Source organism: Molossus molossus, unplaced genomic scaffold (genome assembly GCF_014108415.1).
Source record: "Molossus molossus isolate mMolMol1 unplaced genomic scaffold, mMolMol1.p scaffold_m16_p_6, whole genome shotgun sequence".
In the NCBI taxonomy this organism is placed as follows: Eukaryota; Metazoa; Chordata; class Mammalia; order Chiroptera; family Molossidae; genus Molossus; species Molossus molossus.
In genome coordinates this window covers 56332191-56356863 of record NW_023425399.1, presented here as the reverse complement: position 1 = coordinate 56356863, position 24673 = coordinate 56332191, and the positions used below count along the sequence as shown (strand labels likewise).

At 40.5% G+C, this 24673-nt stretch overlaps 1 protein-coding gene across 7 annotated transcripts in view; it reads left to right on the top strand.

Annotated features, from left to right (window-relative positions):
• Positions 1–24673, top strand: part of CHCHD6 (coiled-coil-helix-coiled-coil-helix domain containing 6) — a 181792-nt gene that overhangs the window by 2606 nt on the left and 154513 nt on the right. For all 7 annotated transcript variants that reach the window (XM_036245362.1, XM_036245357.1, XM_036245359.1 and 4 more), the window contains exon 2: positions 23696–23816. In XM_036245362.1, the coding sequence (XP_036101255.1) occupies positions 23696–23816 (121 nt within the window). The remainder of the gene's footprint in view (positions 1–23695; positions 23817–24673) is intronic.

Sequence of the window (24673 nt, the reverse complement as noted above, 5' to 3'; positions counted from 1 at the left end):
GACCGAGTTTAGATGGTATGCACAGAGGTGGGTATAGGTGAATTAGTTAGGGAAGTGGCTCAGAAAAAGACATCAGGAGGCCTAACTTCTATGCAGATGCTCATTACCTATGTGACCTTGGATGAACAACTTATCTTTTGAGTCTCAATTACTACACTAAAAAAAAGGAGGGGGGGGGCAGTGATAATTCTACGTGCTGCCTACAATAAAATGAAGATTTGTTGGAAAGTGTTATGAGAAAGAACATTGTGTTTATATTTTATTTTTATCTATTATGTATATATATATAAATATCCTACATTAGTAAATTATTAAATAGTTTTTAAAAGCCCATTTAGACCATATGAAGGCATCACTTATTTTTTATTAATTAATTTATTTTTGTTACAGATGTTTCTCCTTATTCCCCCACTGATTCCCCCCTCCCTCTCCCTCCCTGTCCTGTCCCCAGCTTTGTTGTCCATGTCCATTGTTTTTGCACACATGCATATAAGTTCTGTGGTTTAGCTCTCCCCCACCACCCCCTGTTCTGGGGATTGTCAGTACGTACCCCACTTCCACATCTCTGGGACTACCCCATTTCTCAGATTGTTATGGTCATTATATTCCACAAATAAGTGAGATCACATGATACTTGTCATTCTCTGTTTGGCTTGTTTGGCTTAGGATGATACTTTCCAGGTCCCTCCATGTTGTCTCAAAGGATAAGAGATTTTTCTTTTCTACAGCTGCATAGTACTTCATTGTGTATATGTACCACAGCTTTTTAAATTCATTCTTCTACCGATGGACATTTGGACTGTTTCCAGATCTTAGCTACTATAAATAGTGCTGATATAAACATGGGGGTACATATATTCTTTCTGATTGGTGTTTCAGGCTTCTTGTGGTATACTCCTAGAGTGGGATCACTGGGTTAAATGGCAATTCAATTTTTAATTTTTTGAGGTAACAGATTAGTGTTTTCCACAGTGGCTGCACCAGTCTGCATTCCCACCAGCAGTGTACTAGAGTCCCAGTTTCTCCACACTCTTGCCAACACTTGTTGTTTGATGATTTGTTGATGGCGGTCATTCTAACAGATGTGAGGTGATACCTCATTGTTGTTTAAATTTGCATCTCTCTGATGATTAGTGATGTTGTGCATTTCTTCATTTGTCTCCTAGCCATTTGTATGTCCTGTTTGGAGAGGTGTCTATTTAACTCCTCTGCCCATTTTTTAATTGGGTTCTTTGTCTTCCTTTTGTGGAGTTGTATGAGTACTCTATATGTTTTGGAAATTAACCCCTTATCTGATGTATCATTGGCGGTGATGCTCTTTCATACAGTGGGTTGCTTTTCCATTTTGAGGTTGCTTCTTTTGCAGTGCAGAAGCTATTTAGTTTGATGTAGTGCCATGTGTTCATTTTTTTCTTTGTTTCTGTTGCCTTAGGTGATGTATCAATGAAAATTCTTCTGCATATGATGTCTGAAATTTTGTTGCCTACAGTTTCTTCTAGGCTCTTTATGGATTCATGTGTCACATTTAAGTCTTTTATCCATTTTGAGTTTATTTTTGTGTATGGTGTAAGTTGATGGTCTAGTTTCATTTTTTTGCATGTAGCTGTCCAATTTTCCCAACACCATTTATTAAGGAGGCTATCTTTACTTCATTGTATGCTCTTGCCTCCTTTGTCAAATATTAATTGAGCATAAAGTCTTGGGTTCATTTCTGGGTTCTCTGTTCTTTTCCACTGGTCTATATGCCTGTTCTTGTGCCTGTGCCAGGATGTTTTGATTACAGTAGCTTTGTAGTATAACCTTATATCTGGTATTGTGATCCCACCTACTTTGTCCTTCTTTTTTAATATTGCTGTGCCTATTCGGGGTCTTTTTGGTTACATAAGAACTTTTGAAGTATTTCTTCTAGTTCTGTGAAATATGTCATTGGTATTTTGATGGGGATTGCATTGAATCTATAGATTGCTTTGGGTAATATGGACATTTTAATTATATTAATTCTTCCAATCTATGAACAAGGTATGTGCTTCCACTTTTTAAAATATCTTCCTCTATTTCTTTTTTCAATGTTTTCTGCAAATAGGTCCTTTACTTCGTTGGTTAAGTTTATTCCTAGGTATCTTGATTTTTTGCCATGATTGTAAATGGGATTGTTTTTTCAGTTTCTCTTTGTGTGAGTTCATCATTGGTGTATAAGTGTGCCATTGATTTTTTGACATTAATTTTGTATCCTGCTACTTTGCCAAATTCATTTATTAAGTTTAGTAGACTTTTGATGGAGTCTTTAGGGTTTTCTATGTATAATATCATGTCATCTGCAAATAATGACAGTTTCACTTTCTCCTTTCCAATTTGGATCTTTTTTATTTTTACTTCCTGTCTGATTGCTGTGGCAAAGACTTACAATACTATGTTAAATAATAATGGCGAAAGTGGGCATCCCTGTGTTGTTCCTGTTCCTAGGGGAAATGCTTTTAGTTTCTGCCCATTGAGTATGATGTTGGCTGTAGGTCTTTCATATATGGCCTTTATTATGTCTAGATATGATCCCTCTATTCCCATATTCTGAGCATTTTTATCAGAAATGGATGCTGGATTTTGTCAAATGCTTTTTCAGCATCTATTGATATGAATCATGTGGTTTTTATTCTTCATTTTATTTAGTGGTGTATCACGTTTATTGATTTGCTAATATTGTACCAGCCTTGCATCCCTGGGATGAATCCCACGTGGTCATGGTGGATAATTTTTTTGATGTATTGCTGGATGTGATTTGCTAGTATTTTCTTCATGATTTTGATGTCTATGTTCATCAGGGATATTGGCCTGTAGTTTTCTTTCTTTGTAGTGTCTTTTTCTGGTTTTGGAATTAGAATTATGCTGGCCTCATAAAACGAGTTTGGAAGTCTTCCTTCTTGAATTTTTTGAAATAGTTTGAGGAGAATGGGTGGGTGTTAGTTCTTCTTTGAATGTTCGGTAAAACTACCCCGTGAAGCCATCTGGGCCTGGACCTTTGTTTGCTGGGAGAGTCTTGATTACCTCTTCAATTTCCTTAGTTGTTAGTGGTCTGTTCAAATTTTCTGTCTTTCTGGTCCAGTTTTGAGAGACTATGTGTTTCTGGAAATTAGTCTATTTTACTTAGATTGTTGAATTTTTGCCATGTAATTGTTCTTAGTAGTTGTTAACGATTCTTTGTATTTCTGTGGTGTCAGTTGTTACTTCTATTTCATTTCTGATTTTGTATATTTGGGTTCTCTTTCTTTGTTTCTTAGTGAGTCTAGGTAAGGTTTCGTTAATCTTGTTTATCTTTTCAAAAAAACAGCTCTTTGTTTTCTTGATCCTTTGAATTGTTCTTTTTGTCTCTATCTCATTTATTTCTGCTGTGATCTTTACTATTTTCTTCTTTCTACTTGCTCGGAGGTTTTCTTTTTGTTTGCTTTCCAGTTCTTTAAGTTGTGAGGTTAGATAGTCTATTAGAATTTTTTCTCATTTCTTGAGGTAGGCCTTTAGTGCTGTGACCTTCCCTCTCAGAACTGCTTTCACTGCATCCCATGGATTTTGTGTTGTTGTGTGTTCGTTTTCATTGGTTTCCGGGAAGTTTTTTATTTCTTCCTTGATCTCCCTGGGAACCCATTCATTGTTTAATTTTTTGAAATAGTTTGAGGAGATGGGTGGATGTTAGTTCTTCATTGAATGTTCGGTAAAACTTCCCTGTGAAGTCATCGGGGCCTGGACTTTTGTTTGCTTGGAGATTCTTGATTACCTCTTCAATTTCCTTAGTTGTTAGCAGTCTGTTCAAATTTTCTATCTCTTGATAAAAAACATGCTATTTAGCCTCCATGTGTTCCAATATCTTTGCATGTTCTTGTTGCAGTTGATTTCTAGTTTTATGTCATTGTGATCTGAGAAGATGCTTGATATGATTTCAGTCTTCTCGAATGTATAGAGACTTAGTTTGTGTCCTATCATGTGGTCTGTCTTTGAGAATGTCCCATGTGCACTTGAGAAGAATGTGAATTCTGCATTTTTGGTGTGTAATTCTCTGTAGATATCTATTAAATCCATTTGGTCGAGTCCTTCATTTAGAGTCTCTGTTTCCTTGCTATTTTTTTTGTCTAGAGGATCTATCCAGTGATGTCAGCGGGGTGTGGAAGTCCCCTGCTATGATTGTATTGCTGTTGATTTCTCCTTTGAAGTCCTCCGTAAGATTTTTAATATATTTTGGTGTTCCTATATTGGGTGCATATATGTTTACCAAGGTTATATCTTCCTGTTGGATAGATCCTTTCAATATTATGTAGTGGCCTTCCTTATCTCTAGTTATGGCCTTCATTTTAAAATCTATTTTATCATATATGAGTATTGCTACCCCAGCTTATTTTTCCTATCGTGTGCTTGAAAGATTTTTTCCACCCCTTCACATGCAACCTATGTGCATCTTTTGTTTTGAGGTGGGTCTCTTGTAAACAGCATATATATGAGTCATACTTTCTTATCCAATCAGCTACTCTGTGTCTTTTTATCGGAGCATTCAGTCTATTTGCGTTTAAGGTGATTATTGATACATCCTTATTTATTGCCGTTTTTGTTTAGTGTGGTTATATTTTTCTTCCTATTTTTTCTTCTAGTTACAGCAGTCCTTTTAACATTTCTTGTAGTGCTGGTTTGGTGCTAATGTATTCCCTTAGCCTTTTTTTTTTTTTTGTCTGGGAAGCTCTTTATTTGACCTTCTATTTTGAATGATACCTTTGCTTGGTAGTGTAGTCTTGGATTCAGATCCTTTTTTTTCCTGACCTTGAATACTTCATGCCATTCCCTTCTGGCCTGAAGTGTTTGTTGAGAAGTTCCCCGATAACCTTATGGGGGTTCCTTTGTAGGTAACCTGTTGCTTTTCTCTTGCTGCTTTTAGAATTCTCTCTGTGTCTTTAAATTTTGGCATATTAGCCCTGGCTGGTTTACTCAGCAGTTAGAGCATTGGCCTGCATTCCCGATAGACCCGGGTTTGGTTCCCGCTAAGGGCACGTGCCTTGGATGCAGTTTGTCTCCTGCCTTGGTTGGGTCATGTGGGAAGCAGGCCCTCGATGTGTCCCTTTCACATCGATGTGTCTCTCTCTCTCTGTCTTCCTCTCTTTCCCTCCCACTCTATCTGAACAAAAAATGGAAAAATGTCCTCAGGTGAGGGAAAAAATTTATTTTGGCATTTTAATTACTATGTGTCTTGGTGTGGCCCTGTTTGTGTTCTTCTTAATTCGGGCTCTCTGTGCTTCTTGAACTTGAATGCCTTCTTCCTTAACCAAATTAGAGAAGTTTTCTGTCACTATTACTTGAAATATATTCTCTAATCCTTGCTCATTTTCTCCGTCTTTGGGGACTACTATGATGTGAATATTATTATGTTTCCAGTTGTCTCACAGTTCTCTTAATCTGTTTTTCTGTTTTTTAATTGTGTTTTTCTTTTTGGTTTTCTGATTGGTTGATTTTTTTCTACTTTGTCTTCTAATTCACTGATTCAGTCCTCAGCTTCCTCTACTCTGCTGTTTAGACCTTCCAATGTGTTTTTTATTTCTGCTGTGTCATTCTTCATTTCTTCTTGGTGGTTTTTAATTTCTAATTGGTTGATTTTGAAGATTTCTATGTCTTTATTCAGGGTGTTGATGTCTTACTCATGCTGTTGACTTTTCTCAAGATCATGGCTCTGAATTTTTTCTCTTTTAACTTTCTTAACTGCACCTCATTTATCTCATCTTTGGTAGGGGTCTCCTGTTCTTTCATTTGGCATTTATTTCTTTGTTTCACCATTTCAGTTATCTCAGTAGGCTTTGGAACCTGCCAAATTTTTCCTGTGGGTATTGGTGTTCTGTTGTTTGTCACTTCCTCTACTGGGTTTAGGTAAGTGTGGGAGGACCCACATTAAACACCACTGTCAAGTCTTACTTTTTTGGGTAGAGTTTCAACCCCAGAAATGGTTCAGTTATCCTATAGCTTTTTGCCTGGAGGCTATTAGTCATGGTTATTTGAAGAGCCTTGGGTTCTCAGTTGAATGAAAAACTCCCTCAGGTGTTCAGTGTGAGGGAATTTCCCAAGCATGGCACAGATACTGGTTGTTAATGAGCCTCAATTTTCATTTCACTGGCCCACCGGGTGGGGTTGAAACTCTAAGGGAAGGGCCGCCCCCTCTCCACAGAGCCCTGGGAAGTAGTAAGATGGCCACCATCCTGCATGGCCAGAACTCAGCACAAGCTCTGAGCGCCCTTCAGATCTGGAGTGTTCCCACACCGTTACAGTCCAGTCTGCCCTCCCTCTGCCGTAGCGCAAGGTGAGTGGCTGTGGCTGTTTTAGCGCTCTGTCCTGGCTCTTTATGCTGTGGAGCCGCTTGGAAGTTTAACCATCAGGGCACTGCTCATAGCTAAGGCCACTGTTGTGCCTGGGCTTCCAGTCCCCCTCTTGTGCCTCCGCAATTCTGCCAGGATTGAATCAGTGTCCCTGGTTATATGGTCCTCGCAAGCTGCTTTTCTGTTGCTTTTCCTTAATGATTTGTCTTTATTTTAGTTGTAATTCCAGTTTGGTCCTAGGAAATGGTCTGTGTAGCTTGCATTCACTCTGCCACAATTTTGGAAATGCTCTTTTTATGCTCAAGATGGCTGTATTGTGCAGCAACTCCATGCACCTGTTAGCTAGGTACCTTGATTGGTTAGATCTCAAATCCTCTCCATTTTCCCCCAGATTTAATGTTCTACCTGGTCAAGTGCAGTTAATGAGGCCACAGTAGGAAATGCAAACTTGGAAAGCCAGGATATGAATGGCCAAATTATATACAGCTTTCCAGTGAATGGTGTATGTTGATTTGGATATCAAGTACAGCAAACATTGTTCAAGTACACACCTTGTGCCAGTCTTGGGGCCAAGTGCTTTCCGAAGTGTTTTTCTTTTTGATGATCCCAAACATCACATCTGACATGTGGTAAGGCATCAGAAAACAAAGTGGAGCTAATTCCATAGGGAAGCAGAGCACTTTTGCTTCCTTCGCCTTTTCTTCTGCTGCTGAGGAGTGGAGAATCATCTTAAAGACTAGATTGTACGAAGGCCTGTACACCTATATGTAGACTTTCACTTCATGCCCTCCATTTATCTGGCTCAAGGGTTCCCAGAATCAATGTATGTGAGGATAGTAAACACTGGCTACACAACCATGCTGTACTTTAGGAGCAGATTTAGGAACTTTCAAGGGTTTATTTGAACACCATTTAAATTTTCTCTTACTAGTACTACAATATAACCGGTAACAAAATTTAAATGGTGTAAGAATTGACGTGAATTACATCTTACCTTCTGATGTTTCTATATAACCCTTAAATAAGATGAAATTCCATTGTAATACTCCTTACCTATACTGTAATATAGTGTTGAAGATCTTTCTCTGTAAAAGATTTATCTACAAAATAAAAAAAGAGCCTGGCCAATGTGGCTCAGTGGTTGAGCGTCGACCCATGGACAAAGCGGTTGCTGGTTCAATTCCTGGTCAGGTCTCATGCCCAGGTTGTGGACCAAATCCCCAGTGGGGGCCATGCAGGAGGCGGCCAGTTGATGTTCTCTCTCATTGATGTTTCTATCTGTCTCTCTCCCTTCTTTTCTCTCTAAAGTCAACAAAGAAAACTTTTTTTTTTTTAATTAAAAAAAAAATAAAGAGAATTGTTAACTTTCACTCTTACCAAGTTCATCTTGGGTTAGTTCCCCTATTTGAGGTAAAGACACTACATTGGAAGCATCTTTGATTTTGTAGGTTCAAATGCTACCCTTTTCTCCTCATAGAGGGAGATTGCTACATCATCTCCCACAGCAGCGCTGGTTTCAGAACCCAACCTGCTGTTTGTGCTGTTCCTCTGTGGCTGGTAGGAACTTCAGGATATTCTCTGGTTTATCCCTCTTTCCCTTCTGCACCCTGTCCCTGGCCACCCTCTTTCATCCTCATTTGTGAGCTGCTGAGTTCTGCATTCTGAATACCAACTCAGAACTGTCCTGAATGCTGCTGGTCTTGTCTCTTTGCATGTTGCATGGGTGCTTGTAACTCATTACTTCCAGTGGAACTCACCCCCACCCCCTCCTCTGCCACCTAGAAATCACCCTGTTTACTAGATTGTGAATGGCTCCATCCAGAAAGCTGGATCCTGCATTCCTTTTTTTTTTATAGTTAATGAAAAATCTTGAATTCTCCCTTTTAGCTATTTTTCTCCTCTTTATTATTTGTTTCACCCTCCTTTTTTTATCCTTCTCTTTATCTCAGTCTAGGTCCACTCCATCTTCCCCATGGTCATCTGATAAAATTGCTCTTTCTCCCAATAGGCTTGTCTCCCACAAATCTATACCTCCCGGTACTAGCAGAATAATTTTTTAAGGTAAATTTTACTTTTTTACTTCCAATTTTTATTAATTTATTTTTGTTACAGATGTTTCTCCTTTTTCCTCCGTAGACACCCTCCTCTCCATCCCGTTCCCCCCCACCCCCAGCATTATTGTCTATGTCCATTGGTTATGCTTACATGCATATAAGTTCTTTGGTTTATCTCATCTATCCTCCCCCTTCTCTGAGGTCTGTCAGTCTGAACCCTAATCCTTTCTATGTCTCTGGGTCTATTTTATTCATCAGCTTATTTTGTTTATTATATCCCACAAATAAGTGAGATCGTGTGGTATTTGTCTTTCTCTGATTGGCTTATTTTGCTTAGCATAATGCTCTCCAAGCCCCTCCATATCATCTCAAAGGATAAGATCTTTCTTTTTTACAGCTGCATAGTAGTCCATTGTGTATATGTACCACCACTTTTTTATCCATTTGTCTACTGATGGACACTTGGGCTGTTTCCAGATCTTAGCTATTGTAAATAGTGCTGTTATGAACATAGGGGTACATATACTCTTTCTGATTCACCAATCAGATGTTTCAGGCATCTTAGGATATATTCCTAGAAGTGGGATCACTGGGTCAAATGGAAGTTCAACTTTTAATTTAACTTTTAATTTTTTGAGGATACACCATATTGTTTTCCATAGTGGCTGCACCAGTCTGCATTCCCACCAGCGGTGTGCTAGAGTCCCCTTTTCTCCACACCCTCGCTAGCACTTGTTGTTTGATGATTTGTTGATGGCGGCCATTCGGGCAGGTGTGAGGTGATGCTTCATGGTCTTAATTTGCATCTCTCTGATGATTAATGATGTTGAGCATTTTTTCATATGTCTCTTGGCCGTTTGTATGTCCTTTTTGGAGAGGTGTCTATTTAGGCCCTCTGCCCATTTTTTAATTGTTTTTTTTGTCCTCCTTTTGTTGAATTGTATGAGCTCTCTATATATTTTGGAAATTAACTCCTTATCTGATGTATTATTGGCAAGTATGCTCTACTATAGAGTGGGTTTCCTGTAAATTTTTCTTTTTAACATGCTTCTGGCAAATGGTAATAAAATTCAGACAGTTCAAAAGGTGGCACAAAGGGGAAAGAACATCTCTCTCTTCTACCTTGTCAGTCCTGCTCCGAGGCATCCCCTGTTACCAGCTTCTTGCTTCAATAATTCTTCAGAGTTAAAGCCAATTGTGTTACTTCCTTTCTTTGCATCCTTACAAGCTTCCCAGTGCTTTTAGGTCAAAGGCAGATTCCCAAAACTGGTTCACGAGGCCCTCCATGTGTTGGCACGATTTTCTGCCTTTTACTCCAGATTCTGGCAGGGAGGGCACTTGCTCTTTGTATACTCTATACTATTTCATACTTCTGTGTCTGATTCTGATGGCAGCCTGCAGTACTCCCCCACCCCCACCCCTTTGGCTAAATTCCTCTTCATCCTTAGCACCAATTCAAGTGTTATTTTGTGAAGGATGCCTTTCACCTTTTGTGATGTCACTGCCTCACCTCTCAGTGGTTACCAACCTGGGCCCTACAAATCTTTTGTTCATTGTCCAGTGCTTATTGCTCTGGGGAGAGATGATCTCTTCCTTGCTTACTCCTTTACTGCCACATGAACATGAGCCACTTTTTGCTCTCTGTCCCTAACATCTAGTTCAGAGCTGGGCACAAGTCAGCAAAATACTTGTTGGACAGAATTTTAAGCCACTAGTTGAGTTTTTCTTGCCCCATACCATGAGTCTAGAAACTTTATGGTATTAATTGATTTTAATTAATTGCTAACATTTAAAAATTAGAGGCTTTTTATAAATTTATGTTTTAGCTTTTTTGGGAAAAAAATTTCAAGTCTAGTTCACATTCCCATGTGGTGGTGAAAGAGTTATGAAGTACCTGCCCTCTTTGGTGGGGGGAGCATATTGTTGTCACCACTGTCTCACCACATTGTCCTTGCCCCTTACCCCTCTTACTGGGCCCATTCATTTTTCTTTTTCTTTTTTTTTTTTTTATCCTCACCCGAGGATATTTTTCCATTTTTTGTACAGATAGAGCGGGAGGGAGAGAGAGGAAGGGAGAGAGAGAGAGAAACATCGACGTGAAGGGACACATCGAGTGGCTGCCACCCGCACGACCAACCAGGGCCGGGGACAAACTGCAACTGAAGTACGTGCCCTTAGCGGGAACCGAACCCGGGTCTCTCCGGACCGCAGGCTGACGCTCTAACCGCTGAGCCAAACTGGCCAGGGCGCCCATTCATTTTTCTTACCTGCCTGACCCCTGTGGGCATTTGTGTTTGCCACACTTGGTGTAGGAGGCCTCCAAGGGCTTTTCTTGGTTTGACAGGAGGAGCCCTAGGCCCTGCTGGGAGAGAGCAGTGAGCTGCAGTTTACTCCTGGTACCCAGTGGGTCCTCAGAAAGTGGTGCCCTGAGTGGTCATGGATATGGCCATGCAGACCTAGCTCACTGCAGAACCCTGGGCAAGCTGCTTCTCTGCACCACACCTTCTCCAGTCTCTGCATGAGGAGGTGCCTCTCCTGCTCATGAAGGAGCTGATACATTAGTTAATGGAAAGAATAATGCTTAGGAGCTGCCTCCACATTGTTACTTCTCAAATGTGTCTAGATGAGTAACATTTTAAGACTAAGATGTGGTAATCTTCATATTGACACTCCTAATTTAGGTTATTTTATGAGTATACATATCCCCCTTCCAATCCCTACCTTGGGACTCAATAAACTACTGTAAACTGGGAAATGTGTCTTGCATGCATGCACACACATGTGCACATACACACACACACTATATATATATATATATATTTGACTTGGCCCTTCTATGCACCTAGTTACTTGTCACAACAGAATGGCTCTGTGTTACTACTTGCCTTCACTGATGCAAATATCACAGGTAAGTACCCCAGCTTTGGATGGGGGTCTTGGCCCCCTCATTTAGGACTTCCTGTAATTTTTGGTGAATTGTTTTACATTCCTGACTCTAACTTCTTCATCTGTAAAACGGGAATGCACCTCGCCAGGGGCCTGCCATGTGGGGCATTCTCAACAAATATTAGGTAATAGTTGTTTTTATAATTTTTAAATAGAAACCCCTGTCATCACTCTAGAGTTGAGTGCCTCTGCTGCAGCTGTGAGCTTTGTTGCCCCCTTCTGGAATTTGGGGACATCACATCTCTGGTCTGCCCTCAGCACTTGGATGCCAGGGATTCCCTATTTCTTTATCTGCATGCAGCCTCTTGTAGCTTCCTGTGTAATCTGTCTATTTGCCTCTGGAACAGAGAAGCTTGGATGGGCTTAGATCCCACTCCCACACACAAGAACAGTTCTTGGCTCAATGTTGACACCTCAATTCCAGTTTGTTAGCCGTGGGTCTTGCTGTCGTTTTTCCTTCATTTACTCCTTTAATAAGACTTTTTCTTCTTGCAAGATGCATCTTATTTTTAAATGCCACCTGTTTATAACTTCTCATGAATCCTTTCTGGCTTTTCAAGCCTCCACATAAAAGCATGCTTTCCCCCTTTTTATAGTACACAAGAGATTGTACTGTATATGCCACTCTGTAAATTGTTGTGCACTGGTCAGCTGCCGGCTTTTCAGTCATTTCACTTCCTTGGTGTCTGTTGCATACATTTCCTTCCCTCACTCCTGTGATTGTGTTTCAGTCTTCTTACTCCTGGTGTGCAGTCTTCTGCTAGACTGTTCTGAGCAAGGCGAGGATCTGACTGAGTTCCTGTTCAGAAACCACTGGCGGCTCCCAGTTTACTGCAGAACAAATTGTGCCTCCTTACCTTGTCATTCAAGGCCCTCACTAAGGGGAATCCACCAGCCCTCCACATCTGGTTTACTTTATGGACTTGTGCTGTGTCAGGCTGAACCTTGGACTTCTCTTGAGTTTTTTTTTTCTCTCTGCCTTTGCTCCTGTCATTCCCCTTTACTTTCACCCCTTCTCTGCAGTCATGTCTTTAGGCCCAAGTCAGGCCATCTCCCTTCCAGCTAGAACTTAGGGTTCCTTTTTTAGAACTCTTGAGTACCTTAGTTGATCTTTGCATACCTGACAATTTAGCAGCTTGTGTCATCTATGTGAGTTTGTTTTGGCCACCCTATCAGACCATAAGCTCTTTGAATGTAAAGCCTTTGGCTATTATATCTTTAGATGCTCCATTGCACTAGTGTATTATGGACATGTGCCTTTAGTAAATATTTAGTTCATGTATTTAACAAATATTGAGCATCTCCTGTGTGTTGTGCACATTCTAGGCACTAAAGATAAAGCAAGAATAAAACAGTTGCTGCTCCCATGGAGCTTTGTTCTGGTGAGAGTGACGAAACAAGTGATCAAATATGAGTTATGTCAAGTGGGTAAGAAGTCTCATGAAGCAAAATGAAACAGAGGAAGAAGAGAAGGAGTGATGGCAAGATTATGACTTAGACATAGCCATCAGGGAAATGCAGAAAGTATTTTTTGTGTCTGAGCCTTCTTGTGACTCAACTGGGGTTCCCTGGCTTCTCTTAGAAATCCTGACTCTTTCATTTTTTAGTTTTTTCAGTAGTTGTCCCTTCCAAGTGTCCCTCCTGCCTGTGAGTGCTGATTTGCAAGTGCATCTCCCTTTGCTCTTGTCAGCATCCTTTTGACCCATAGTAGACTGGATAGGGATTAAGGAGTCAGGCAGCCTAGCTTGCACTTTATGAGCTTCAAGGCCTGGCTGAGTGCTTTACACTTTTTGTGCCTTGGTTTCCTCTACTGGGAGGTGGGTGTTGCTTGTAGTTGTTATGTCTCTGACCTTTTGCATTTTACTGCAGGTCAGCAGGACATTGCTCACTCCTATTATGGTTCTTCCATTCAGTGCTGGATAATATCCACTTATGATTTTTCTCTCAGCACCCTTGTCCTCTAGCCTTTTAGTTGGAGGGTAGCCACATGACTTACTGATAGTCCTCTGTTGTTTAATAAAGAAACTTCTAGCCCTCTCTTTGTGTACTTGCCTCTAAAGTCAGTAAGGAAAGCATTTGGTTGCAGTCATGTAATGGTAATCGTTAGGATGTGGGGTCTGGGTTCCCAGCCATATTTATTAGGACAGAAGTGGTGAAGTCTGCATATGTGTGACTTCAACTGAGACCTGACTTTGGCTGTTTGTGGCCTGCCAACCTGTGGCCATGGCACCCCTGGGTGAGGGCTGTGGGCTGGAGAGGGGAGAGGAGGGTGTTCCTTCTTGGGCTCCATGTTGTCAGTGGAGACCTGTGGAGGTGCTAGCCAACTGCACCACGGTGGTAGTGTAGAAAAGCCCCTTTTCTTGAAATCCCATGTTACTCCACTCTGAGTCAGGAGGTCAGAGCTGGAGAGTGCTTTAAAAACAATCCTCTCAATTTAATTTTGAACAGATTACACATGTAGAACACTTAGAACAGTGTTTAGTTTATAGTATATGGTATATATTACCTATTGTTATTACAATATTCCCTTTATCCACAGTTTTGCTTTCCTCAGTTTCAGTTTCCTGTGGTCAATCAACCATGATATGAAAATATTAAATGGAAAAATTTCAGAAATAATTCATTAGTTTTAAATTGTGCGCTGTTCTGAGAAGTGGGATGAAATCTCACACTATTCCTTCCAAGATGTGAATGATCCCTTGTCTGGTGCATCCACAATGTATGTAAGGTGCAGTAAGATAATTTGAAGAGAGAGAGAGACCACATTCACATAACTTTTTTTTTCCATTGATTTTTAGATAGAGTGGAGGGAGGTGGGGGTAAACATTGATGAGGGAGACACATATTGATTGGTTGCCTCCTGAAAGACCCCAACCAAGGCTGAGGATGAACCTGCAGCCCAGGCACGTGCCCTTGACCAGGAATGGAACCTGTGACCCTTTAGACCATACCTGACATTCTAATCGCTAAGCCAAACTGGCCTGGGCTCACATAACTTTTATTACAGTATACCGATATAATTATTATATTGTTTTATTAGTTTGTTGTTAATTTCTTACTGTGTCTAATTTGTAAATTAAATTTTATCATATGTATGTATAGGAAAAAACAGTCTATACAGGGTTTGATACTATCCATGATGTCAGGCACCCACTAGGGGTCTTGGAACATATCCCCTGTGGATGGGGCGGACTACTATATTACTTTTTTTTTTTTTTTTAAACTTATCTTTATTGTTGAATGTATTACAGATGTTCTTCATTTTCTCCCCATTGACCTCCTCCTCCCCACTTTTGCCCCCCTCCTGCCTTTCCCCACACTGTTGTCTGTGTCCATTGGTTATGCATATAAGTTCTTTGGTTTATTTCTTCCCACCCCTCACCCCCCCTTCCCTTTGAGGTTTGTCAGTCTAGCAAACAATTTGCACTTCTTAATCCCTTCACCTTTTTCACCCATTCCCACAACCCCCTCCCATCTGGCAACCAACAAAATGTTCTCTGTATCTATGAGAATGTTTCTGTTCTTGTTTATTTTGTTTGTAGATTCAGTTATTGATATGTATTCATTGCCATATTGTTTGTTCATATTTTTTATCTTTTTCTTCAGGAAGATCCTTCAAAATTTCATATAATAATGGTTTGGTGATGAACTCCTTTAGCTTTTCCTTGTCTGGGAAACTCTTTTTTTTTATCCTCACCCGAGGACATTTTTCCATGTTTTGTTCAGATAGAGTGGGAGGGAGAGAAAGGAAGAGAGAGAGAGAAACATTGACGTGAAAGGGACACATCGAGTGGCTGCCACCCGCACAACCAACCAGGGCCGGGGACAAACTGCAACCGAGGTACATGCCCTTAGCGGGAACCGAGCCCAGGTCTCTCTGGATTGCAGGCTGACGCTTTAACCACTGAGGCAAACCGGCCAGGGCTGGGAAGCTTTTTATATGGCCATCGATTCTAAATGACAGCTTTGCAGGATAGAGTAATCTTGCTTGTAAGTTCTTGCTTTTCATCACTCTGAATATTTCTTGCCACTCTCTTCTGGCCTGCAAAGTTTCTTTTGAGAAATTAGCTGACAGTCTTATGGGAACTCCCTTGTAGGTAACTAGCTGCTTTTCTCTTGCTGCTTTTAAGGTTCTTTCTTTGTCTTGAACCTTTTGCATTTTGATGATGATCTGTCTTGGTATGGGCCTCTTGGGGTTCATCTTGTTTGGGACTCTCTGTGCTTCCTGGACTTGTATGTCTGTTTCCTTCACCAAGTTAGGGAAGTTTTCTGCCATTATTGTTTCAAATAGGTTTTCGTTTTCTTTTTCTCGCTCTTCTCCTTCTGGCACCCCCAAGATGTGAATGTTAGCACGCTTGAAGTTGTCCCAGAGGCTCCTTACACTCTCCTCAATTTTTGGATTTTTTTTTTTTCTGTTCTGATTGGGTGTTTTTTGCCTCCTTATATTCCAAATTGATGGTTTGCTTCTTGGCTTTACCTACTCTACTACTGAATCTGTGTAAATTATTCTTTATTTCAGTTAGTGCCTCCTTTATTTCTGACTATGTATCCTTCATTTCTAACTGGTCCTTTTTTATGCTCTTGAGGCCCTCACTAAGTTCACTGAGGTTCTCACTAAGTTCATTGAGCATCCTTATAAGCAGTGTTTTGTACTCAGCATCTATTAGGTTGCTTATCTCCATTTTGCTTAGTTCTTTTCCTAGAGTTTTGTTCTGTTCTTTCATTTGGAACCTGTTTCTTTGTCTCCTCATTTTGGCTGCTTCCCTGTGTTTGTTTTCTATGTAGTACTTAATGAGCGGTATGGGGCTAGCTGAGACCAGATGCTGCTTGTTTGAAAGAATTCAGGAAAACCTGAAGCAGGATCCAAGACAAGCCAATCCTATGGTTAAGCAACTGGCAGCAGCTTGGGTGGGCCTGAAAGTTGGGTGAGGCGGCGCTTCAGGGATTCACCAGGGCAGGGCAAACAGTGTGAACCAGGTTGCTGGAGTCTGAGATATGGCTGCTGTCTGCTGTCCCAGGGAAGGACTCACCAAAGGAACAAAGGCCTCTGACAGCACGGCTGTCCAGGAGAAAGTTCCCTCTCCAGTCTTCGCTCCAGTGTCAAACAGCCCAGTTCTTCTCTATATGTCTCTGGCACCCTTCAAGCTGCTTCCTCTCTGAGCTTAGAGGGAGCAAGTCCGAGTAAGTACATGCATGGACTCTTTAAGAGGAGCTGCCTGGGGCTCCAGCTGCCTCAGCCTCCCTGTGCCTCAGTTCCCGCTGGTTTTTCCAGTGAGAAGTTATGGGGACTTCTCTTCCTGGCACTGGAACCCTGAGTGGAGCACCTTGTGTGGGATGGGGACCCCTCAGTCCTCAGGGAGGACCTTCCCAGCCAAGGTATCCTTCTAATTTTTATCTGCCACATGTGGGTATGGGACCAGCCCATCCGCCTCCAACCCTCTTACCAGTCTCGATGTGGCTTCTTTGTAGTTGTAGGGTTTCTATTCAGCTTGATTTCAGGTGGCTTTGAATGATGGTTGTTCTATAGTTTAGTTGTAACTTTGATGTGGTTGTGGGAGGACACGATACTGTGTTTACCTATGCCACCATCTTGACTGGAAGTTAGCTACTTCTTAATGCATGTATTTTTATGTACCCAGTATTTGCCTGGTATGGATTATAATTCCTTTTTTATTTTTTCTTTTCTTCTTATTTTTTATCCTCACCTGAGGACATTTTTCCATTTTTTGTTCAGATAGAGTGGGAGGGAGAGAGAGGAAGAGAGAGAGAGAGAGAAACATCCACATGAAAGGGACACAATGAATGGCTGCCTTCCTCATGATCTAACCAGGGCCGGGGACAAACTGCAACTGAGGTATGTGCCCTGGTGGGAACTGAACCCAGGTCTCTCTGGACCGCAGACCAATGCTCTAACCACCGAGCCAAACTGGCCAGGGCTATAATTACTATTTCTATAGTGCTTTTCAGTTTCACATAATAGCTAATACTGGTTTTTACTTTGTGCCAACTCTTTTATGTAGATTGCTTCATTTAGTCCTAACAACAGCTCTATAGTTTATACCATTAATTATTTCCATCTCACAGATGAAGAAACTGACTTAGAGATAAGAAGTCCCTTGTCCATGCATCTAGTAAATAGCTTAGTTGGGATTCAAACCCAGGTTTTTCTGACCCCAAAGCACTTAATTCCTGAGCTGTGTCACTGGAGTCCCCATTTCATAGGTGAGAGAGGTGATGCTCAGAGGAGTTAAAGGATTGGGTGAAGGCCACACAGCTGGAGCATAGGTAGCACCCCTCTTTTCTTGCACTGCTATGGACCACAAAGAACCATATCTGGCCAGCCATGAGGGCACAGTGACCAGTGGGCCTCTAGCACCAAGTTCCAGACCCGTCTGGCTCTGGAGTCCTTCATTCTGGTTCTGTTGGTACAGGAAGCTCTGCCCAGATGATGTTTATTCTCACATGACTACTATGCGTGTATGTATATTTGTTGATTAAAAATATTACTTGCTTTATTTTGTAGCAACATTAAAACTTTTTTACAAATCTCTTATTGCCAACATGAAGCATGCCAATATTTTCCTTAATCCCTCATTCACCAAGTAGTGTGGTTCAGATGATAACTACCGGGGCCAGGACCAGGCAATCAGAGCCTGTGAGTCACCTGTGTAGAAACCTATACTATAGCTGTTCTGACTCTTGGATGAAATGTGAACTTTTAACTTTCTTCTGCCAGGGCGTATAGTCTTGCCTTTGCCTGCCTCCCTGCCCCCATCATCTGGTCCAATTCTCCTTCTTAAACTCTGACCTTTTGTTAGGCCCTTGGACATGCCACGTTCAGTTTTTCTTAGAGACTTTGCATTTATCCTCTCTTCTACTTAAAACTAGATCATTTTCTGCTGGATTTCAAGATGCAAATGTTGAGGCAGGAGTCTTAACATTAGTGTCATCTCTCTAAGAGGTCCTTCCCAGCTCCTGTGGCTTCCTTCACACATCCCATAATTACAATATTGTATTTTATTATTTTCTATCACTTATCACTAACATGGGTCACTGGTTTTTAAGACACATTTTAACATCTCTGAAATAGGGATGTTAAAAGCAGGTGGAATGGTAATTTCATTGGTGTTTGTCTTTAGGTAATGTAAAAATAATGGTTTGATTTACAACTGTTTTAGATTGTCTTAAACTGGATGAAATAAGATTTGTAAAATTGTTTACTTGCTTATTGTCTCTCACCTCCCATTAGAATGTAAGCTCCATGAAAGCAGGGACCATGTCTCTTTCATTGCTGTTTCTTTCATGTACTGTTTCTAGAACATGCTGTCAGACAGTGGGTCTTTGTAAACAAATACTTGCTGAGGGAACATGGATTGGAGTTATGTTGTCTTTGGCCAGGCTGATTTCTCTTGTCCCCAAAGCCTCCTTTCTAAGTGTGCCAGCACCTGTTCTTCCTGGTCACATGACCCTTTACAATGTGACCATTACCAGGGTAACAGCCTGTTTCACTCACACCCACATGGATCTTAGGACCACTCAGTGCTCTCCTCCCTCCAGACACGTCTCAGAGAACTGGTACATCTCAGAGAGTCCACTGGGAGACTGGAATGATGCCTCTTGGTGTTCTGGTACATGTTTTAACAACTGGCTTTTCTCCCAAAAAAGGGCCCTGACTTGCAGCATTTGCTGATTTCTGTGGCTTTTTAAGCTAAGTCTCTGATATGATATGTATATATGATCTTTAATTTATGCTATGCTGTAGAACAGTTGTATTTGAATTTTAAAAAGTGTCAGGTCTCAAAAAATAAAAAATGTCAGTGGCCAAGTTTAAGCTGGCTGTGAAGTCAACCAGCTTGCTGAATTCCTGAAAGTTTAAAAATTAGCTCTTATAAGCCACTTCCAGCACACTTTTGGGACACCCAAATATTCTTTCCATGCAAATTCACTCTTGAGCGCCAGCTCCATGCCCCTACCTGCCTGGAAAAACATCCCACCTCAGCCTTGCTGTTGCCTCACTCTTCCCACCTTGGTCCTCTGTGTAGCTGATCTGAGCAAGAAATGGGCATTGACGGTGCTATAGAGTTTATGCCTGACTTTCCAAAGCATTGATTCATTTCAGGTTTTAGTTGCTGTGCTGTAAAAAGGAGAGAGTGAGCCAGTGGATTTTAAGGGTTATTTCCCTTTTATAATCTGGGATATTATATTTACAATCAAGCTAATTTGCTATTTTCTCAAAATAGTTTCTCTATTTTTGCTTGCCATTTTCTGTCGTCCTCCCAGTTCTTCCACTAACTTAAGGTCAGAACTCCCTTTTCTCTAACTCTATGCTGTCCTTTGTTCCTCACCACTGAGACAGCAGAAGATAAACCTAGTTCTTTTATGTCACTCTTGCTGCCTCAGGCCCTTATCACTTCATGACTAGGGACACACTCCCAGCTCCAGTGTGCTCCTATGACACTGCTGAGTCACCTTCCAAAAACACTGCTTATATTTTTTCCTGGCCTGAAAACTTTCAGCAGGGCCCACAATTGTTTGAATCCTCTGTCTGACTTTGAAGTTCCTGTCCAAGCTCCATCCAAGTTCACCTTTTCAACCCATACCATGAATTTAGGACTGCAGGCACTGGCTGTCTGTGTCTCATTCCTACATGCCTAGCCAGCACTGTGAGAGATTACCTTCTGTCTAAATGTGAGATGTTCTTCTGTCTAAATCCTGCTTCTACCCTCAGGAACACACACAAGTGTATGTTCCTTAGTGTATCTTGCTTTTGCTGGGTGACATCCTTTTTGGACTGCTCCCTTTTATTTTTGGTTCTCTTTTATAACAGCTTTATTGAAATGTGATTTACATACTGTACAATTCACGCATTTAAAGTGTACAATTCAGTGGTTTTTAGAGTTGTCACAGATATGTGCAACCATTATCACAATCATTTTTAGAACATTTTATCACCCCCAGAGAAACCCTCTTACCCTTTATTTTATTAATTAATTTTTGTTACAGATGTTTCTTCTTTTTCCACCACTGATTCCCCCTCCCCGCCCTGTCCCCACCTTTGTTGTCCATGTCCATTGTTCATGCATACATGCATATGCCTCTTACCCTTTAATTGTCAGTCTCCAATCTCCTCATCCCCCTCGCCCCCCCAAGTCCAAGGCATCCACTAATTACCTTTTGTCTCTGGAGATTTGCTTATTCTGGACATCTCAAAGAAGTGAAATCATCTAGTATGTAGCCTTTTGTGTCTGGCTTATTTCACCTAGCATAATGGCTATAGGTTTATCCATTTTGTAGCATGTATTGGTACTTAATTCTTTTTTTTATGCCCAAATAATATTCCATTGTATAGATATATCACATTTTACTTATTCATTCATCAGTTGATAAATATTTGTGTTGTTTCCACTTTTTATCTAATATGGATATGAACATTCACATACAAATTTATGTGTGGACATATATTTTCATTTCTTGTGAGTAAATATCTAGGAGTAGAATTGCTGGATCTTATGGTAACTTTATGTTTAACATTTTGAGGAACTTCCAGACTGTTTTCCACAACAGCTGTACTATTTTATATTGTCATCAGCAATGTACAGGGTTTCTGATTTCTCCACATTCTTGTCAACCCTTGTTATTACCTGACTTTTAATTATAGCCATCCTAGTGGGTGTGAAGTGGTATCTCATTGTAGTTTGAATTTGTATTTTTCTAATAACTAATGATATTGAACATCTTTTGGGTATGTTTATACAGATCCTTTGTTAATTTTTAAATTATTTTCCTTGCATTGTTGAGTTGTGGGAATTCTTTATATATTCTAGATACATAGATACATATCCTTTGTCAGATATGTGATTTGCAAATATGATATATTTTCTCCCTTTTTGTTGGTTATATTTTCAGTTGTTTGATTCTGTTCTTTGGTACACAGAACTTTAATTTTGTTAAAGTTTGTATATCTCTGTTTTTTTTTTTTTTTTTTATTGTTCCTGCTTTTGGTGTCATATCTACAAATCCACTACCAAAGCCAAGATCATAAAGATTTACTTCTAAAACAAAAAGAAAAGATTTACCCCTATATTTCCTTCTAAGAGTTTCATTGTTTTAGCTTCTATGTTTAGGTCTCTGACCCATTTGAAATTGGTGTGAAGTAGGTGTTCAACTTCATTTCTTTACATGTATAAATATAATTGTATCAGTACTATTTGTTGAAGAGACTATTCTTTCCCCATTAAATTATCTTGGCACCTCTGTAAATCAATTGACCATAGATATATAGGTTTATTTCTAGATTCTCAATTTTCTTCTACTGCTATATATACTTGGTCTTTTCTTGTCCTGTATTATTAATTAGGTATTTGGTTTGCATTGATCTTTTTTTTTTAATTCCTCACCCAAGGATATTTTTCTGTCTTCAGATAGAATGGGAGGGAGGGAGAGAGAAACATTGATGTGAGAGAGAAACATTGACTGGTTGCCTCCCACATGACCCTTACCAGGGCCCGGGACAAACCGTAACCAAGGTACGTGCCTTTGACCAGAATTGAATCCACGATTCATTGATCTGCGGGCTGATGCTCCAACCACTGAGCCAAATCAGCCAGGGTGATTTGCATTCATCTTAAATACTAGAGGGACTATATTATTATTATTTTTAGTTGCTAAAAAATGTTTATTATAACAAATTATAGTGCAGAAGTACCAAAAGTGAAAGTCCTGCTCCAGCTGCTCCTTGCCCCCACTTGCAGAACTTTGTGTTTTTTTTGTTTTTTTTTTATCCTCACCCGAGGACATTTTTCCTTTTTTTGTTCAGGTAGAGTGGGAGGGAGAGAGAGAAACAGAGAGAGAGAGAGAGAGAAACATCGACGTGAAAGGAACTCATCGAGTGGCTGCCACCCGCACAACCGACCAGGGCCGGGGACAAACTGCAGCTGAGGTACGCGCCCTTAGCGGGAACCGAACCCGGGTCTCTCAGGACCGCAGGCCGACGCTCTAACCGCTGAGCCAAACCGGCCAGGGCAGAGCTTTGTGTTTTTTATGTGGCCTTTTAAACTTTCACATCTGAACAGATTTGTGTGTATACATATATATGAAAATGCAAATGCATTTTCACATTTGTGAATATACACATGCATGTATTGACATATTTATCTTTGCATGTTTGCATTTTAATAATTGTATCTCCTTTTACAAAATTGAGATATACAAAGTGTCTATGACTTCACAAAATCAGCGGTATATCTCATACATCCTTTTGTGACAGTTGCATCTCTTACCTCATTCTTTCTTAATGGTTTCATAATATTTCATAGAAGGTGTACACTATAATTTCTTTAATCAGTTCCCTATTGTTGCGTATTTATGTTGTTTTCTTTTTTACTATTCCAATGCTGTGTACATGTGGGAGCAATTTTCTTGGCTAGATACCTGGAAGTGGAGTTACCGATTGTGGCTTTTTTTCTTAAAGTCATTTTTACATTTTCCCCTCAACTGTGCTTTATTAGGCACTTAGTAAATATTTACTGACATGAATGCTTAAGGGTTTTTATTCTTGATTTACCCTTAGCTTGCTATTTCATTTCAGTAAACTGTTTTATGACATCCTCATGCCTATTTTACTGTCTCTAAAATGAATGAAAGTTTTAGTTATCCAGTCTTCATTAGAGGCAACTAAGGTGAAATGAGTATGTGTGACACTGGGGGGTATACAGTGGTGAATAAGTGGAAGCCCCAGCCCTCAAGGTATTTACACACCATTAGGATGAGGCAGGTAAGGATGTGTGGTATACTCCTGAGGGGCATACATGAGTTCCAATGGGAGGGTTAAGGAAGGGGAGAAATGCTACTTCATTTGGGTGCTATCAGTGAAGATCTCACAGAAGAAGGGACACTGAAATACCCTTAAAGGAAAGGTAAGATTTGGGCAAGTGGAGGTGTGCCAGGGGTTGGAGGCTGCTGGTGGTTCTTGGTAGAAGAACAGCATAATAAATTCAGAGGGAGTGAAAAAAGTGAGAACTTGGGTTCTACTGAGTACAGGGTGCAGGCAGAGAGCAGCAAAAGACGAAGCTAAAGAGCCAGCAGGGGGCCTGCTGTGGTGGGTCTGGAATCTCGACAGGGATTTAGCATTAATCTGATAGTACTGAGCCATTATGAGAGGTTTTAGAATGGAATTATAGCCCTGGCCAGGTTGGCTCAGCGGTTAGAGTGTCGGCCTGCAGTATAGAATGGAATTATATTTTTGGAGTTGGTCTTAAGGAAGTGGTTTTATTGGTCACTTTGGGGCATGGATAAAGAAGGGTAGTCTTCCTTTCCAGAGGTTTCTATGATATAACTTTTCCCATCCTTCAATTTCTCTCTTAGCTTTCTGAAAATGTGGTTAACTGCATGAAGGATTCCAGCCAGCCTTCCAAAGTGGGCCAGCTGACTTTTTCTCCTGCTCCTCCATCTTCCACATTTGGCACCTCTAAAGGCCTGGAGAAAGGTACGGCAGGTTGTAGTGATTCTGTGGAAAGCTGGAGTAGAGTGTGAAAGGAATGACAAACCATACTCCTGTCAGAACATGTTTGACAGCTGATGGGGCTCTTGTTTGTTTCTGGGAGATGTAAACAACTCCTTTCTGATAACTGCTTTTGAGAAGAGTGTGGGCTTCTGTGCATAACAGATGCCATCTGGTATAACAGAGGAGCACAGGTTAGTCAGAGCTCCTGTCACTGGAGCCAAACTGTTTTGCCTTACTGTTTTAGTTTCTGTATATGTAAAAATAAGGCAAAAGTGCTTGGTTTGACAACTCCTGTAAGAAGTTTCATTTAATGATTAGTAGGCGAAGAATAATCATTAGTGTTGGTATCATCCAAAGAATGATAGGGATTTATGTGAATTAAGACATCTAGGGGCAATTGAGTTGATGACTTTGGTGTCAATCTCAGTAACTCTAATCTAGCCCACACATCCTTATCCTTCTAGGAGGGTCTTCTACTCTGCACCTCCCAGAAGTTGTTCTTTTTGCACCCCTGCAGGGCTCAAAGCTGAATTTTATTCTACTTTCTTTTGCATCCATCACAAAAGAAGAAATTTGTGCTTTTTTTTCTAAATAACTACTTTTAGCAAACACAAAGGAAGAAAAAGTTTAAGAAAGCAGGTATAAGGTACAAAATATTAAGATACTGTGAACCAAAAAAGTCTTGGGGCAATTGATGTTCTTCTCAATAAATACCTGTTTATGAGAATTTGGGTCTTAGCTATCACTTTTAACTTGATGTGTGTTTTATTACTCATTGACTGGAGAAGCCAGGGCACTGTATCTTACAGTAGATAACTGTTCATTGTATTGTATGTGGC